At 39.8% G+C, this 18,111-nt stretch overlaps 1 protein-coding gene across 16 annotated transcripts in view; it reads right to left on the reverse strand.

The window, feature by feature from the left end:
* The window catches only part of PHF20L1 (PHD finger protein 20 like 1), a 72,285-nt gene extending 54,840 nt beyond the window's left edge, over positions 1–17,445 (reverse strand). For 6 of the 16 annotated variants that reach the window (XM_062187975.1, XM_062187974.1, XM_062187972.1 and 3 more), the window contains exons 1-3: positions 15,005–15,571; positions 934–1,105; positions 726–810 (exon numbers count right to left, since the gene is read on the reverse strand). In XM_062187975.1, the coding sequence (XP_062043959.1) occupies positions 726–810; positions 934–1,105; positions 15,005–15,087 (340 nt within the window). In that variant the 5' untranslated portion in view covers positions 15,088–15,571. Of the gene's footprint in view, positions 1–725; positions 811–933; positions 1,106–9,653; positions 9,798–15,004; positions 15,573–16,371; positions 17,059–17,213 lie in introns of those variants that run through there. The other 10 variants (XM_062187967.1, XM_062187965.1, XM_062187969.1 and 7 more) reach the window with 7 other exon arrangements.
* Between the last annotated feature and the right edge of the window lie 666 nt (positions 17,446–18,111).

An 18,111-nucleotide genomic window follows, 5' to 3' on the forward strand; every position in this document is an offset into this window, starting at 1 on the left:
TAAAATCATAAAATTTTCACTATTTTCAATAATTTAAATCTTAATTTTTCACATCTTTCCAAACTAATTAGTTCACAAGTTCTGTACTTTAAACTCCTGATATGTAGAATAGATTTCCCAGTTTGATGCCATATGAAAATACCTGATTTATTTTCAGTATTTTTATTTGTGTCATTTAACTTTTGTTCAGAATCAAACATTCAAAAAGGCTGTTGAGAACATTCACTGAATTATCTACAGGAACTCGTGGGAAGGGAGCGGGGAAAGATGGGGTGAAGGAAACGTCCACACCAATCAAGCTCCACACCCTTTCTTCAGGAAATACTGCACGTACTCCGCTTGGGAGTTGAACCGATTCAAATTTCCGTTTCTTTCCTCGCACTCTGGTTGAGATGCACATAAATCTAACTTAGTTTGCATAAGCTACAAACAGAAAAGTAGAAATAAAATGCATGTAACAGAAGACAAACTAACAACTATTTACCTCTAGTAACTTCCAACAGTTTACTTCAGCAGTAAACCACGTGCCGTCTGAGTCTGTACTGTGTACAGAACAAATTAGATGCTCCCAAAACAATTACTAGCAGAAAGTTCGTTCAGTAAAATACCAAGTAAAGAGAAGTAAAAGTCATATGCAACAATTACATATATTAATTAAAATTTAAAATGCAATGTAGTTTTACTATTAATTCCAGTTTAAGTCTCAGATCATCTCAAGCACATACCTTCTTTGTTAATTGCTTCAATCTTGGCAGGATAATAGCGACAGTCTGTCCAACGAGCCAAAACCTCTTCTCCAGCTTTAAAATCCTATTTTAAACAATGTATAAAACATCTTTAACAAAAACAGGTTTTCATAAAATTGAACAGAATCTTTAAAAATGTCATTATGTATTTAGCAAAATTAGCAAGTGGAAAAAATCTGCTACTTACAAAGAAATCTTCTTCATCTTTTAGCCCTTCTTTCCTCAATGCAGGTCTCTCAAGGGGCCGCAATCTATTGCTATCCCAGTAAATCCATTCATCGTAACGATGACTCCAGCGCTCAAAATGTACCAACATCTTGCCCTCCTCATAGTCGATTTTTTCAATTCGTGATGGATACCTCAAAAACAAAAAAAGCTCTATCAAGAGAAAATCCTGATTTTTGTATATGGAGTATTGAATAGTAAGCTGAACTGAAATATTGCTTACCATTAAAATCAGGAACGAAACCAGATATACACCCCTGTTGTCTTTATTAACAATAACTGCATTAATTTATGGGCCACAGGGCAGCATTTCAATACATGCGTACCATGTGTACTGATCAAATCAGAACAATTAATAGTGCCCTTTCCTTGACATTACTTTATGACTGGGTCCCAACACCTCCGCTCCTCCACTTGCTCACACTGTGAACCACAGTCACCCAACTGCGCCATGTAACACTGGGAATTTATTCCTTTGATCTCACTCTGACTTGCTGCCCCTTGTCCAGACTCCCTCTATTCCCCTATCCTTCCCAGCCTTTAACAGTCTTCAGGACAAGGCACGGCTTGTTGCACTCCCTGTGTAAATATCTAGAGACTGAAAGGTACACTTGGGAAGAAAGTTGAGAATTAAATATCAATAATACCCAAGATTATCTATTTTAATCTTATAATATTCATTTACAAATTTAATTCTTAAATACAGATGTCAGAAATTGTATCAAGAATGTAAAATTTCTTGATTCATTCAACATATACTTGAACATCTAGTAAAACTAAGACATTTGCTAGGCACTGTCAGTAGACAAAACAATCTATCAGACTGTTGGCTAGGGTCAGACTTCAAGGGCTCTGAAACAGTAAACCAATGACCACTTATTCTACAAACAACAGCTAGTCACTTAAGTTTATGCTGAATTTGGTTGTCTTATTAATTACACTTTGGGGAAAAATCATAGTATCAAAGATCTTTACAATACAACAACAACTCAAAATATAGTCCTATACAGTGAAATGATTCTCCTGTTCTAGCAGATGGTCCACAGTAATGTTTGGATACACACAGTGAAGAGAAAATACTATTGAACAAATGTATTCACAAATGGGTCCCTATGTTGAAGCACAACAATAGTACTTTGATATACTGTTTATGTCTCATTATAACTGTGAACTGAATCAAAGATTTTTCTTATTGAATCTGGAAGATGTAGTGTTAATGTTTTTGTTTCGTTAATTTTTTAAAAGGCTGAATCACAGAAAGCTGTCAGAGTTAAAGAACAGAGATTAGGCTCAGTCCCAGACATTCATGAATGATTTGGGAAAACATTTACAAAGTGGGAGATGGATGTTTTAGAATTTAAAGTGTCAGAGATAAGGCGATAATAACAGTGATGAGGACATGAAGAAAACAATTAGAGTTGGCATCATTCAAGAGTTTCATAGGAAAACAGAGAAGACAACCTCACTAAAAAAGTATGAATCTCAACATCAAAATTCTACAAAGCTCTTAAAACTAAATCATCTGTTACTACAAAGTACCATGAAATTTCCTCTCTATGTTTTCTACTATACGTTTCTAAATGCATGCACCGCTTAAATTTTATTTACTTGTGTAGAAAATGAGATTGCCTGGGGTCTACTTTGCTGTCATCCACCTTTTATACTTGAATCCTGGAGAATAGAAAAACCTTAACAAGAAAATAACTCACCCTCATATGGGTTCTTTCAGCTCTTTTTGGTTCAAGAGAAGTAAAAATCCCTCCAAAATAAATAAAAGACTTTAAAATGATTTTTGCTAAGTTTCACAAAATTTATATATATATATATATATCTCAATTGGTTTCTTAGGTCCCTTTTTGAATCAAAATATTAATGATCAAGTTAAATGACAGCCATAAACACAGAGTACATTAAGGCCATCACCAAGAACAAGAATTATTTTTACATTCTCTGAATTCTTAAGAATTTTATTGCCTTATCCAAAATACTGCCAGTTTAACACTATGGCTGCTGCCTCTCACTTGTGAAAGATTGTTCAGAAAGCAACAATATCTAGATGCTAGACTAATGCATAATCCAGTAAGAATCTGACAGTGACCAAAGAGGCTGGCTATACACTAAGTATGGTTTATCAGTTACCTGTAATATCAACTCTTTGGACTTGCCAAAAGACGAGGAGAGTATGAGAAAACTGCAACAAGACTTAGCATTACAGCTTAATTTCTATACTGCTAATGCTGCTAATTATTCTACATGGGCAGGTCTTGACCCACCCACTAAATCAGAAGACTGAAAATTCCCTGAGCAGTATCCAAAGGACTATGTGTCTGGTAGATGGGAATCAGTATACTTTGAAGATGGTGACTGACAAGTGTAATCAAATTTTCAGAGGGGACTATGGACACACAAGAACTTCCAGAAGGCAAGATTATCAACATTCAAACTAGTGAGTAGTCTACTATCCTTGGATGAAAGAGGAAAAAGGAATGGTAAGCAGGGTTATGGCAGAAATATAATCTGACATATCAGTTTAAGAATTCTTTGTACTTAATGTAATAAAACAAACATCATCTGAAATTAAGGAACTCATTCTGATATATCAAGTATGATACATCCAGAGTTTCACCTGATACAATTATTGAGAAATTATAAGGGAAATTCCCTAATATATAAAGGTGAATCAGAAATTCATGAAGGGGCTGGCGCCATGGTGCAGTAGGTTAATCCTCTGCCTGCAGTGCCGGCATTCCATATGGGCGCTGGTTCTAGTCTCGGCTGCTCCTCTTCCAATCCAGCTCTCTGCTGTGGCCTGGGAAAGCAGCAGAAGATGTCCCAAGTCCTCGGGCCCCCGCACCCGCATGGGAGATGAGAAAAAAAGCACCTGGCTCCTGGCTTCAGAACAGCACAGCTCTGACAGCTGCGGCCATTTGGGGAGTGAACCAATGGAAGGCAGACCTTTCTCTCTGTCTCTCCCTCTCACTGTCTGTAACTCTACCTCTCAAATAAATAAATTAAAAATCTTAAAAAAAAAAGTTCTTGAAAACTGAAATTGAAAGATAAGTTTATGGGGCAAGTATTGTGGCACAAATTCTTCAAATTACATATTTACATTGATGAGATAATAAAATTTCTTATTTAAATTTAGAAATTGACAGTCCTCTTATCCATTTAACCAACAAAGAAAATCTAACAAGTTAACACTGTTACAATATAACAGGATAGCCAGCAAAGATGTTTTATACTAGTACAGAGTTGCCTAAATAAGGATGCTCTCTTGGACAAGGTAGTTAAGTTTTAAAAGATGGCGACGTGTGAAACATACCTGAAATAAGACTTAATAATCTAAATATTAGCAGAATCCGAGGAGTTAGGATTAATTATTCAGAAGTTTTGTGGGTAAGAACTTCATCTGTTACTTGGTGTTCATAAAAAAAATGACTAAGACATGTAAGACCTAAAAATAGAGGGGAAGAACCACCTTTCATGTGATTATCAGGAGGATGATTACTGCTAAATAACAAAAATGATTGCAGACTGCAATTCAAAGCAAACACCATATTCTTGTAACCTAGTAACCCTTTACAATTTTGGCTTCCTGAAAGCACTGCACATTTGTATCTGCTTGGTAACTGCCAGAAGTGCCTTCTCGCCCATTCACTCACCGATTCGAGCCATAGTAACAATGTCACTTCGTATTAGTATTGTATTTGAAAATTTAGTGCTTGCAGATACTGCATTTTGTTCACACTTTAAAACAATGCACTGAAAATAAACTACTTTATTCCACATTTGATACCTCAAAGGGAAATAAAAATACAAATAATCTAGAATTTTAAGAACATGCAGATGATGGCTTCTAGGTCAAAATCACATCTTCTCCAACACTGCATTTTAAGGGTCTTGGTACATTATTTCTTAGGTATTGTTTTCAGACCCATTCAGCCCCATAATACAAATCCAGTGCAGACTACCAGTTCACTTTGCTTCCTACTTGTCTGCAACCTTTGCAGCAAAGGGAGGGTAAGAACAGAGTTACCCATGCATTTTCCTTTGGAACCCTGTGGCAGCCACCTTTCAAATTCATGCTTTATTTCAGATGACTGGATTTAGATTCCTGCTTTCTACCACCTTACCACCTCAATCTCCAGCCATGCCTACTTGCATTCATACTGTCAGTTCTAATCAACTCAAAGTAACCTGCACCACGGACTCTCCCACCACAAGAATCCAATACAGCATCAAGAATTCCTTTCCTACTCTAATAAAACATACTCTCCCTAAAATCAGTATTTCACTCAAAGTTTAATGTAATTTAGGGCCGTGCTATGGTGCAGCGGGTTAAAGCCCCGGCCTGCAGTGCCGGAATACTACATGGGCGCCAGTTTGAGTCCTGGTGGCTGTACTTCCAATCCAGCACCCTGCTAATGCACCTGGGAAAGCAGTAGAAGATGGCCCAAGTTCTTGGGCCCCTGCACCCACATTAGAGATCCAGAAGAGGCTCCTGGCTCCTGCTTCGGATCAGCCCAGCTCCAGCTGTTACAGCCATTTGGGGAGTGAACCAGCAAAGAGAAGACCTCTCTCTCTCTCTGTCTCTACCTCTCTCTGTAACTCTTTCAAATAAATAAAAATAAATCTTCTAAAAAAAAAAAAAAACTGTAATCTAACTCATGAAATGTTTTCAGGCTACTGCAAATTCTGTTACTTAATACTACTAGCAAAACTCAAAGTTCCAGCAGGCTGCAGTTATTCAAAACCCTTTCTTGGTATTTACCACTTTAAAATTATTTACTACTACAAATAGTCACATTTGTTTATATGCCTACTGATTAAAGTTTTAAGAATTTACATTAGAGGCTGGCTGGGTAGTGGGTAAAGTGGCTGGGTAGTGGGTAAAGTAGGTGGCATAGTGGGTAAAATTGCCACCTGCAAGGCGGCATCCCATACAGGCAGAGGTTCAAGTCCCAGTGGCTCCACTTCTAATCCAGCTCCATGTTAAGGTGCCAGGGAAAGCAGCAGAAGATGGCCAGGTGCTTGGGCCTCTGTCACTCAGCTGGGATGCCTGGATGAAGTTTCAGGCTCCTCACTTCAGCCTGGCCCAGCCTCCGGCTGCTGCAGCCATTTGGAGAGGAAACCAGTGGATGGAAGCTCTCTGTCTCTCCTTCCAACTCTGCCTTTCAAATTAGATAAAAAATAAATCTTGAAAAAATAAAGGGAGGTCAAGGAGGCTCTGAAAGGTTCAGTGACCAGCTCAAGTTAAAAGAGGTAGTAAGTGATGGGTCACTAAACTCGGGATTTTCTGTCCATAAAGCCTATGTGTTCAATCATTATAGATTCTGCATCTTCTAACTGACGATGTCAGCTCTTGTCACACTGCAGTGTTTCAAATATAGGAGGCTCTTCAAGGGGTACTGAAAACAGATAAAAATAATATGAACATCAAATTATGTTATTTTTTTCTTGCAAATTTAATTTTAAGATTCTGCTTCTTATACATACAACATACCTAAAACGTTTGTCGTTATTAACTCAAAGGGTATAGAAAACAGCTTTTATTATATTAGACAAAATAAATGTTCCCTTACACATAACATGACTAAGCAAAAAGACTCTTCTGTTATTAAAATTTCCCAAACAAAATGAGCACTGTCTCTCAACTATGCATAAGGATAAAACATCACATTATCATAATGCAACAGCCAGGCTTTGGCCTAGCAGTCCCCACCCTGGTTAGGAAGTGCCCACCCTGGTTAGGAAGTGCCCACACTGGTAAGGCTCCACATCAGGTACCTGGGTTCCACCCCCAGCCCTGGCTCACAATTCCAGCTTCCTGGGAATGCAGTAGAGACGGCTCAAGTAGTCTGCTTCCTGCCACCCATGTGGAAAACCTTGATTGAATTCCTGGCTCCCAGATTTGGCCCCCTAGACTGTAGGTATCTCAGGAGAGAACCAGTAGATGGAAGCATTCTCTTTCTCTCTGTCTCTCTCTCTCAAATAAATAAATGAAACACTCTCAGAAAAGAAAGTAGCTTAACTTTCAGCATGTTTGAAAACTGTCATAAGTTTAAAAATTAAGGGAACCTAGAGTATTAATTTGCTATAGAACTAAGAAAATGAAATTCAACTTGCTATTCTAGTTTGACAAAAATCTTATGCTTAGTTTTCAAACAATATGTCTCAAACCAATCACCATAATTATCTTTAATACTGAACAGGTATTTCAAGGTATCCCCAAAATTTTTGTGTTCATTCTTTACAAAGTAACCAAAGGTCAATAAGCTTCACTGAGTATCTTTTATGATTAAGTCACTATGTTAAGCCTTATATAAATATAATTTCATGTAAGTATCTAACACTTCAGTAACTTAATGAATAATGATATACCACAAACATAATCATTTTTAATTGGAGGGGAATTGGGGAAATGAGAAAACAGGTTTTTCAGACACTCTGAATATTAAACACCAATATCTGTCCTTCAAAATACTACAAGAATTCTTCCAAAATTGAATTATAATTACTGAAATCACATAATACTTGCATATCAATTTTCCAAGTTAATAAAAAGGACATTGTTAGTATTAATTTAGTTAATGGTTTCTCAAAAAACATAACATTATATTAACAATTCTAAAAAAACTGAAACTATTTTCTCCTTCAATGTAAATCATTTACAAACAAAATTAAAACCATGTAAGCACTGCAGGTGCCAGTTCTATAGACTCAGCAGAACTAAAATCACTACATATTCTTTTCAATAAATTACCACAACAGATAAACTATTTCCCAGCTATGTCTTTAATCAAACTCCCACTAAAAAAACCCATTTATCTAATGTGATGTGACAAGTGTGAAATCTCGCAATACGTAGAGCAGCAGGAATGATGTAATGAATAAGGAGATGGAAGTGTGTCATACTCTTTAGCTGTACTTCAATCAAAAGTTAGATGAGCAGATGAAACTGTCTTTGCTCAGTCCACCCCTTACCACTGTAAGAACACAAACTTACGTACACAAAGCACAGCATGGTAAGCCCTGGACCCCTGAACTTCATGCTATTCCAAGTTTATGAAGGTGGTTAGGAAAACTAGGTTGGAGAGCTGATTCTAAGATAAGTTCAGGGAGAAGCCTCTCTGGGATAGATAGGCCTGGAAGTGATTTGTCTTGCCCAAACTTTCTAATTCCAAGGAACAAGAGTGACATACACTTATTGGACATTTTCAGCCCTTAGAAATGCCACACATACACAACACTAGAGTAAGTTGAGAGTCAGGATGGCCTGTTTAGTCAACTGAGAGCTGCCGCGAATCTCCTTGTGAGGCAACAGGTCATAGAAGAGAGATCGCTACTCGAAGTCAAAAGGCTCCCTGTCCAGAGTGATTACACACTGAACGCTTCAAACCTGTATTCTGACTCCAAATTATCTTCATTTTTCTCAACTCATTTTCCCTTCTGTGATCAGCCAATGCAAACAAACAACATACAACTTCTCTGGCCTACCTTACTTCTGTCTCAAGTCTGTGTTTCTCCATCTAAAGGTTTCTAGAAATTTGTTATTCCTGAATAGGGTAAAGTATATCAAAGAAATAAAAGATGACCTGAAATGCAGTATTCTCATTGCAAGGACACTAAGGCAGACGAGCATCTCTCCAAAGCCACAGAATTCATGGCAGAACAGCACTTAAACTCCTATTTTCTGATTCCCAGTTAAATTTACTTTTTCCAATATTCCTTTTCTCTGCTTTTCAAGAAAACTAGGATAAGCAAAAAAAGTCTATGGATCAGAAGAAGTTCTATAAAAAAATCAACATAATGAAAGGAAGAACATCAGAGCAAGGGCGAGCACAGTAAAACCAGGTGTGTTTAAAATAAGTCGGTCTGTCCCCATTTCTATTCCTGCTCTTTCACACTGTTTTTAAAAGAAGGAAGGTGGGGGGGAATAGGGGGAGGAGAGTTTATCTTTAGTATTGTTTAAAGGGATTCACAGAGCTTTCTCTTGCAGAAACTTTAAAAATTAAAGAACTAAAATGTGTGCACTGGTACAGAGCTGCTTGACAACTGAACTTAGACCTGAGGATCCAAAAGCTGTGAGTGACTATGAGTGTGAAGAATCTCAGAAATAACAACTCCAGCAACAAAAAATAAGTCTTACAGATCCCAATCTGAATTCACCACAAAAAGGATCCTCAACCTAGTGTTCACAGATGAGATTCTCATGAGCTTATGAACAACTATTTTGTCAATTACATGTAATTACACATTTCTTCTGAGTCTATAACTGAAATGAAATTTTCACAAATAGTAAATGACTCAAAATAATGATCATTATTTTTCTGGTATACACAAATTTAGGAAAATCTAATGTAACACAAAAAGTTTATTCATATTAGCAACTATTAACCTAATATTGCTACAAATTTCAAGCTCATCTAACACAATTTAAATGCAGTTTAATTTTTAAAATGTGATCTACATACTACTTTCCAGGAGCATTCTCCTCCCATCAACATAGATCACATAACTTATCTCTACTGTTGTCCTTTGAATTAGAAAAAAGTAACTGCCTTTATTCAGAAAATATGTACTTTTATTTGAATTAGAAAGTATTCGTACTTGCTACAATTTAAATTTCCTCAATTTTCCCACCCTATTAAAATTCTTTTCATCAACATCTTAAAAACTCACATTTGCAAATGTTCCATATAGTTCAAAAAACTCCAAATGTGTGGAAACAGCATTTGCCAATTCAAATTTATACTGTTCTATCAAACTCTGATACTTGGAGACATCTCCACATTTTTTAATCTTTCATTTTCCTTTTCTTTAGATCTAGAAGAGAATTAAATAGAAATATTCCAAAAGAAGTCAGAGGAGCATATCTCATCTGAATGTTTTAAATTGACTCTATATTTCAACTTTCTTTTATGACTAACACAAAGTATATTATTATCTGCTGTTTTTATAACAAAATCACGTACAATAATTATTTTAATTGTAATCAAAGACAGAAGCTAAATCAGTCAGTTTTACATTTTCATGTCTTACTGAACAATATTCAGAATGACTACATACTTACATATTTGCAAGGGTGCTCTATAAATTATAAACTCTGCGGAAATATAAGGATCTTACTATCACTTCAAAAAGACTATCTACAGTTTGTTGCAACGACATGTTTCTTCTGCTGTGAGTTCAGGCTACTCTCATGTTAACACTAAAGCTGTGCTTAAAGCTTGGGCACTGAAGTCTTCAGATCTCCAACTTTCCCCCTTCAGTGCATTTACCTCCGTGCTTTATGGTTATATATCAATTTATAGAGCTCAAAGTAAGTTTAATATGATCTTGAAAATTAACCTGTAAGTAAAAGCCATTTACATCGCTTCCATTTTACTGATAGGCAAACCAAGATTTCAAAGAACTTACCCATATTTACAGGTTTATTAAGTAACCTTCTAAATGCAAACCCACCCACTTACAGTGTCTCCAATACAACACCACGCCTGAACTTTCTCTCTCCAATGTGTTCCTGTCTCAACACACCTGTACTTGTTTTCATTGTTATGTTACTGCCTTCAAGAGATTATAAAACACAATGCCAAAGTTTGAATGGATAGAGATTAAAATGGAAAATACAGTGGAAAAAAGAAATTGATTGTTCTGGCTATACCCACTAGCAAGCTAAAGTCTTTATGAAGATTACTGAGGAGGAAGTTAAAGAAAACGTTTTAGGTAAAACTATAAAATTTTCAAATATGAAAACAACCCACACTACTAATTAGGATTTAGGTTTAGTCAGAAGAGACCCAAGTACCAAAAAACATATATGGGAATGGAAGATGATGGGTCAGTCCATGGCTTCTCAGGGTCTGTACTTAGTAGTACTGGTAAATAATCAACTTGACAATGAGTTTTCTTATGCAGTTGGAAAGGTACTTTGGAAACAAGTAATAAATCACTACTTGAAAATACAAAATATATTTTAAAGAATAAAATATCTTTCTGAACTTTAAGGAATATGTAATGTGTTTGAGCAGTAACAATGTGCTTTTCCTAGGAAAAACAAGATTGAGTGTTCCTATTAAATCAAAGCTATCTCAGGGCCATTGTTGTGGCACAGTAGGTAAAGCTGCAACCTGCAACACTGGCATCCTAAATGGGTACCGGTTTGTGTCCTGGCTGCTCCACTCCTGATACAGTTTCTTCCTAATGGCCTGGGAAAAGCAGCACAAAATGCCCTAAGTATCTGGGCCCCTGCCACCCACATGGGAGATCCAGAAACAGCTCTTGGCTCCTGGCTTTGGACTATACCAGCCCTGGCTATTGCATCCATCAGGAAAGTGAACCAGCAAATGAAGGTCTCAGTTTCTCTCTCTCTCTCAATCTGACTTTCAATTAAATAAATAAAATCTTAAAAAAACAGCTATCTCTAAACTAAAAGTGAGAATTTAACTTCAGTTTACTTCTAACCATTAAATTTATAGTTTATCCTACTTCTAGGACACATACTAAAATTATTTTTCCTCTTTATATATGAAAAACCTTTTACTTACAGGGAAAAAAATGGCACTTTAGGTGCTGCATTATCACCTCGTTCCTTTTGCACTCCTTTTTAAAACTGGGGCAAGGAATGTCCAGCCCACTGGCCATGGAAGGCCCACAAAATTATTTGGTCTGGCCCTGCCAGGGAAACACAGGTGGGACTTGAAATTCAGTAAAGCTAGAGCAGGCTAATTTTTAAGTTGGTAATTTGGCCCATGAATGATGTTAAACATCCAAATGGCCCTTGGAAGAAAAAAAACCTGCTTTTGTTGTTGTGGTGGTTTGTTTTTTAAGCATTTTATTCAGTGAGAGAAATGCACAGGAAGGTGAGGGGTTTCATTTAGAGAGAAAGAAGTCTAGAAGCTAAGTTGGGTCCATACCAGGCAGAGAGCAGGCCAGGAGCCATGAGGAGCAAGCACGTGGGCAGGAAGGCGCAAGCAGGGTGAGGCCGCGCCCGGAGGTGCAGCACAACAAAGGTGCAACAAAGGTGCACAACAAGGCAAAATCCTGCTTTAAAAGGCAATGCATCAGCTGGTGATAAGGTAGTTTCTCAAAAATAAATATACGACAACGTAAACTGTCAGACAGTAAGTGAGATTTGCATTTCTGCTTCCTCCTACCTGTCCAATGCCTATGATAGCTCAAATTACATTTTATAAAATATGACTCAATACTTTTCAAACTGAACTTAATAAATTTGGAAGACCATGCATTTAATACAGATAGAAAAAAGAGAATTTGGGAGGGATGGAGAAAAGCAAAAGAGGAAGCAAATTATTTCTGTGTATTTTCTTTTTTAAAACATATTTGAGAGCTAGAGGGACAGAGAGAGAACAAGACAGGGAAACAGAGACAGAGCCCCTCTATCTGCCAGTTCACTCAAGTACCCAAAACAAAGCTGGTATCAGGAACTCCATCTAGGTCTTCTATGTGGGTGACAACGATCCAACTACAAGAGCCACCACTTGTTGCCTCCCAAGATCTACATTGGCAGAAAGCTGTAATTAAGAGCTGGAGATGGGTATCAAACCCAAGCATTCCAAAACAGAATGTGGGCATCTTAACTACTAGGTCAAGTACCCACCCTCTCTGGTATATGTTCAATGATTAACTATTCTGCTCCTCATAAGAATGTCAAAGTTCAAGAATCAAATAATCTTTTATCTGATGCTAAAGCAAAACTTTGTTGAATTTATATGAAAAACAGATTGTAAATGGAATGAAAGGAAGAATGTATTAGCCTATATAGAAATAAAATTTGTTAAAGAGATTTTATGCCCCATTAAAATTTAAGTATATCTTAGCAATAGTTGCTCTATGACAAACTACTTAATACTAAAATTAAGACCTTCTGAAGTCTGACTAGTTCTTGAGACTACTGACATTAATAAACAAAGTAATAATAAAATTACTTATTTGAATTACCTAGCATACACATAATACTCCTAATTCTCTTCTTAATTAAGGAGCCACTCAAAGCACAATGCCAAAATCTTTATATAAATGAGCTCCGCTCATGATAATCAAACTGATGACAATTTTCAATAATCATGTGATTTACTTACACATTTACTTACACTAAAGAGACCTACTATTACCAGGCCTTTAAAATAAGATTTCAATTTCATTAATAGAAATAGCTGCATGACATATAACTCTATTTAGTAAGCACTTACAAAAATCTTGGTAAGGAGCTATACCTTTTGATATTCCAAATACTCAAAGCACAGAATAGTAAAAATAAATTCAGGCATGGTTTTTAAGGTAGTTCTTTTTTGTAATCTTTTAAACTTCTGGATCACAAATTTAATACCTACTAAATTAAAAACATCTAATCACCAAAGTAAATTTCTCACTAGTATCAAAATTACATTGTTACCTCTGAAAACTACTAAAAGAACTAGTAAGCTATACATTGAACTGGAAGCTGGTTCAATTTTAACTTTGTCAGCTTAGAAGCAAGAATATGTTAGTATGAATAAACTAGTTATTGAAAGTGAGTAACTTAAAAAACATATATAACTAACAAGATAAACATCAAAGTAGTAAAAAGTATTATTTCCCATACCCCCACCTGTGTACCTAAGAGTAAACCAGCACGAGACAGCCAATTACTGCCCATACTAGCATCCTCTGTTGCATAACCCAATGCAGGCGTTCTCAGTTGGGAGCATTTTCACCTCCTCCTCCCCACAGTGGACATCTGGCAATATCTGAAGACATTTTCTAATACCACCCATAGGAAGAATACTACTGCCTGATTTGTGGGTACATCTCAAGCCCTTCCTGAAAACTGCTATGCACACTTAAGACCCCTAAAAAGTACCACACACTAAGATGCAGTTTGAGAGTAGGGGGCATAGTAACTGTACCTCCCCACCTCAAACTATACCAAAGCAGAAACCAAGAGGGCAGCCATTAAGCTGGGAGCCAGGGAAGTATATTGTGCTCTAATGCCAGACACTAACAGAAAGAAAAACCTAGTCTAAAGTCAAATATGACTAAATAAGATTTTTCTGCCTACATCGCCAACCAAGGAAGTTGACTTCATGCAAATCAATCAAAAGCAAAACTATAAAATGCTCATGATGCTTGCAAGGAAGGTGTAGTGAGACAAGTGCTAAAACACTAGAGCCCTCACCCAAATACCCAGGCTTCCAGAGGAACCACCAGCACCACCCAGAAGGGTAACCTCTGCAAAGTCCCTCTCAGGTTTGGGGCCTGAGAGTGGTAACAGGGAGAATCTGCCAAGACAGACAGCTAACCGGAAGGAGTCTCCAAGGGGACTCCTCCTCATTCCCACAATGGCTAGTGACCCTTGTGTATCGCTTCCCGTCTCTCCTTTCCAGATAGGGGTGCAATCCCAGTTAATTCGCCACTGTGTAAGGGAAATGCTGAGGGTGAGGGCACTTCTTAACTTAGCTCTACACAAATGGCCAGAATAGGAGAAGAAATAGACAGTCTGAGACAGTCCCACTCTGCCTTGAGATTACTGCCCTCTAGGACGGGAGGATAAGTGAGAGTCTGATTGCAGTAGTGGAGATATTCTGAAAGCATACCCTACAGAACAGAAGACTATGCTAACCATTAATAAACTCTGTAATGTGTTCTCTGACAGAGAACATAAAGATATATTTATATCAAAATTTACCTTAACCTTGGGGAGTTGGTTATCTAGATTAATCCTCTCTTGAATCCACCAATATAGCTCATTTTAAGTGCAGAAAGGTACCGCTACTCTGTATATACCTCACAGTACAATGACTTTCAGTTCTCAAACACCTAAAATGACTGTACTAAGAACCACCTAAAAAGTTTTTAGACGTTAACCCTGAAAACGCTAAAAAGTAGGAAAACTGAACACTGTACAAGCGTATTCAGCTGTGACTACACTGATGCTTCTGCCACCATTAAAGAATGAACAGCAATCAGTCAACATACTCGTACGTAAGGCTACAGATCCTGTGCTTCAGGTCAAAGTTCCATAGTTTCCGTACCATTTTTGTAAGTAGTCCAGGGCCTCCAAACGAGCACCAATCTCAAAAGTGATTCCAGGACGGTTTGGAGGCTTTTTACTCATCTTGAGAGTCTATTCTTCAGTATTCTCTCTTCACTGCCTCAAGAGGAGAAAAAAATAAAGTTAGTTTCCACTGTGTAGTAGTAAGCGTGTAGGGAATATAGTGTAAGGAAAGAGGAAAAATTCATATTAAAAGCAACATATGAGAAGGTAGAATACTTGCCAAATTTTCAAGAAAGCTGAATGATGATTACCAATCTCTCTAAGCAAAGTACAGTGCAACTTGCAGGCAATCTTGATAATGAATTTTTTTAATGACACCAAAAAGATAACTATTTTAAAACAATGAATAGATAGGTCATTAAAAGTTACTAATGACCAAAATGTTTAGTTAAAATGCCCAAGAAGTGTCCACCGAGACAGCTGAAAATGTTTTTCTGTTTGAAAAATTAAGAAAGCTGGACTATGGCTACTGTCATTCCAAGTTTTTCCTTTCGTCTCAACAAATACTTAGTGAATGCCTCGGAATAGGATACTAGACAAGACGCTAGAAGCATACAAACCTGCAAGCCACTCTAGGTACCTGCGAGGATTTGAACAGTTCCTCTTGTGATTAGGATTCTTCACTATAGATTTGAACAGTTCCTCTTGTGATTAGGATTCTTCACTATAGATTTGAACAGTTCCTCTTATGATTAGGATTCTTCACTATCTATGAGCCCTCACCTTGGCAGCAGCAGATTCAATCATTTTAATTTTACCAAGTATCAAAGGAAATTTCTTCCTTAGACTTTCCATTCAATAAGAAACAGTGATACGGGTTTCCTTTACTTGGAGAATTTATTTCTACACTACCTCAATATGCAGTGTCCACACTGATGGCAGAAGTGGTTCTAGGGTTAAACAAGAAACCACAGAGAAGTATCTACTTCTCTCTAGCTCATTCACATGTGAACCGTTCACCAATCTTTTGTAAACAGGGCAGTAAATAGCACACTTAAGGGGGGCTCTTTTTCACCAGTGAGTATCTGAGGACTCTAAATATATTTTGACATGGCCTAATCAAAATATATAGGCCATCAGAAAAGTAAATCTATTGTTCATGCAGAAGAGATCTGTAACCCATTTTTTTTTTAATTTAGATTACTAAGACTATGCTCCCTCCAACTGAAAAACAAAACAAAACAAAACAAAACACCCCACAACTGTCAGTTTTTATATAAAACCGTTTGGTCACAATTCAAAACAGACAAAACATCACAGCAAAAATGAAATTCCAAGTGTTTCTTCCGTCCTCTTCGAAACAATCTTGGGAGAGGCAAGGGGAAACACAGCGTGCACACTCACCAGGAACCTAAGTGCAAATCAAACTGAAAACACTCGGGGCGGGCGGGGCGGGGGACCGGTGCCCTCGGGGCCTGGCACCGGCCAAGATCGGCGGGAAGAAGGTAGCGGGAAGGCGACCAAGGGTGTCAGAGGGCCAGAGCCATCAGCGCTTTAAGCGGAGGGCTCGTCAGTCAGTGTGTCAGTTAACCTAACGCCAGTGGAGCAACCTCGCCTTTTCCGCGGCCACCCTCTGCACTAGCGGTTTTGTTTGGTTTTGCTTTTTTGGCGTCAAGCTGAGAGCCCCTAGGAAGAGTCCCGGTCAGGGGGCAGAAGCCCCCGCGTGACACTTCCGGACGAGGCAGGGCGGGAGCAAAGCGTGGCTTTTGTCTTGGGTGGGTGGCTGGGTGCGGGGGCGGTGTGGGATGCGAAGTAAGCAACTTTCACAAAGTAAGACAGCCTCCTGGTGGGAAAGCTCGCAGCGCGGAGACGGCAAGGGAGGGGCAGGGAGACAGCGGTGAACGGCGGCCGGGCGGCGAAGTCTGGCCGATGACAAGGGGAAGGGAAGCCAACATTCAGCGAGACGCACACAGGACAAAGTGCAGCCAGGATCGGAAGGGCCCGCGGGGCCGCAGAAGCCGAGGGGCGGGCGGGGAGCCGAGGCCGCCCCGGGTTGACAGCCGTCGGGCCTCGGCAGGGGGGAAGGGAGGCGGGGAGAGGGAGCGGCGGGCCCAGACAATAGGGCCGGCGAGCTCTGGGAAGCCAAGCGGGAGGGGAGCGGTCGGGGAGAGAGACCCCGGCGCGGGGGCGTCCCGGGCGGCCGGGCGGGGGCCAGCAGGCCGCCGGGCCCCGCCGCCACCTCTTACCGACTCGGCCTCCTCCCTGCACAGCAGCCGGGTCGTCCGGGGCCGAGCCGGGGCACGAGCAGGGGCGGCCAGCCCGGGCCTCCGCCTCCGCCTCCACCCAGGCAGTGGCCGGGGGGGAAGCAGCCGCGGAGCGAGCTGGGGGCGCAGAGCCGGGTCAGCCGAGGTAGCGCGGGAGGGAGCTGGGTCCGAGCCCTCAAACCCGCTCGGGGTCCGCTGCCATCCCCTCCGCCTCCACCGCCGCTGCCGCCGGCCAGCCCTGACGCGACGCCGGGCACCACGACGTCAGCCGCCCGCGACGCGCCGGAAGCAGGCTGGGCCGCGTCACGTGACTCGGAGGGTTGGGCCCGGGCCGCGCAGCCGATTGGACGGCCGCCCTGGGAGGCGGGGCCTTACGACAGCCAACGGCTCGCGGGAGGGTCCCTGGTTAACGGAGGAAGGAACGCGAGCTCGGGTCAGCCATTGGCCATTGTGAAATGCTTGACCTTTGGGAGATGAAGATGAAGGCCATCGATTATGATCGCTGGTGGGATGGCAACCAGCTTCCCAAAACCCCCCCTGGACCCTAGGCAGAGTTTTGTGAATGCTCTGCCCGCTTTGTTAGATTCCCACTCCTTTCCACGTTAAGAATAGAGTGAATGGTTGTTGCTAAAGTCTCTGGGAGACACTGTACTGTAGATTTATCACGTGACCATCACAACTGCACAATTCTGTTGCTCCCCACGGCCTGGGAGGTCTTTAGAATGCAAAAGGCAGCGTCTCCCAGGGCGGCGTCTGTGTCTCTGTGTGCAGGAGGTCGAGGATCCTGCCGCTGCAGAGACAGGACTCCCAGGACTACACTGCTGAAGGCAGCACAGCTGTGCTTACTGAGCACCTGCCCGGGCCCAAGCTGCACCAAGCA

The sequence above is a fragment of the Lepus europaeus genome, chromosome 4 (assembly GCF_033115175.1).
Source record: "Lepus europaeus isolate LE1 chromosome 4, mLepTim1.pri, whole genome shotgun sequence".
Classification (NCBI taxonomy): domain Eukaryota; kingdom Metazoa; phylum Chordata; class Mammalia; order Lagomorpha; family Leporidae; genus Lepus; species Lepus europaeus.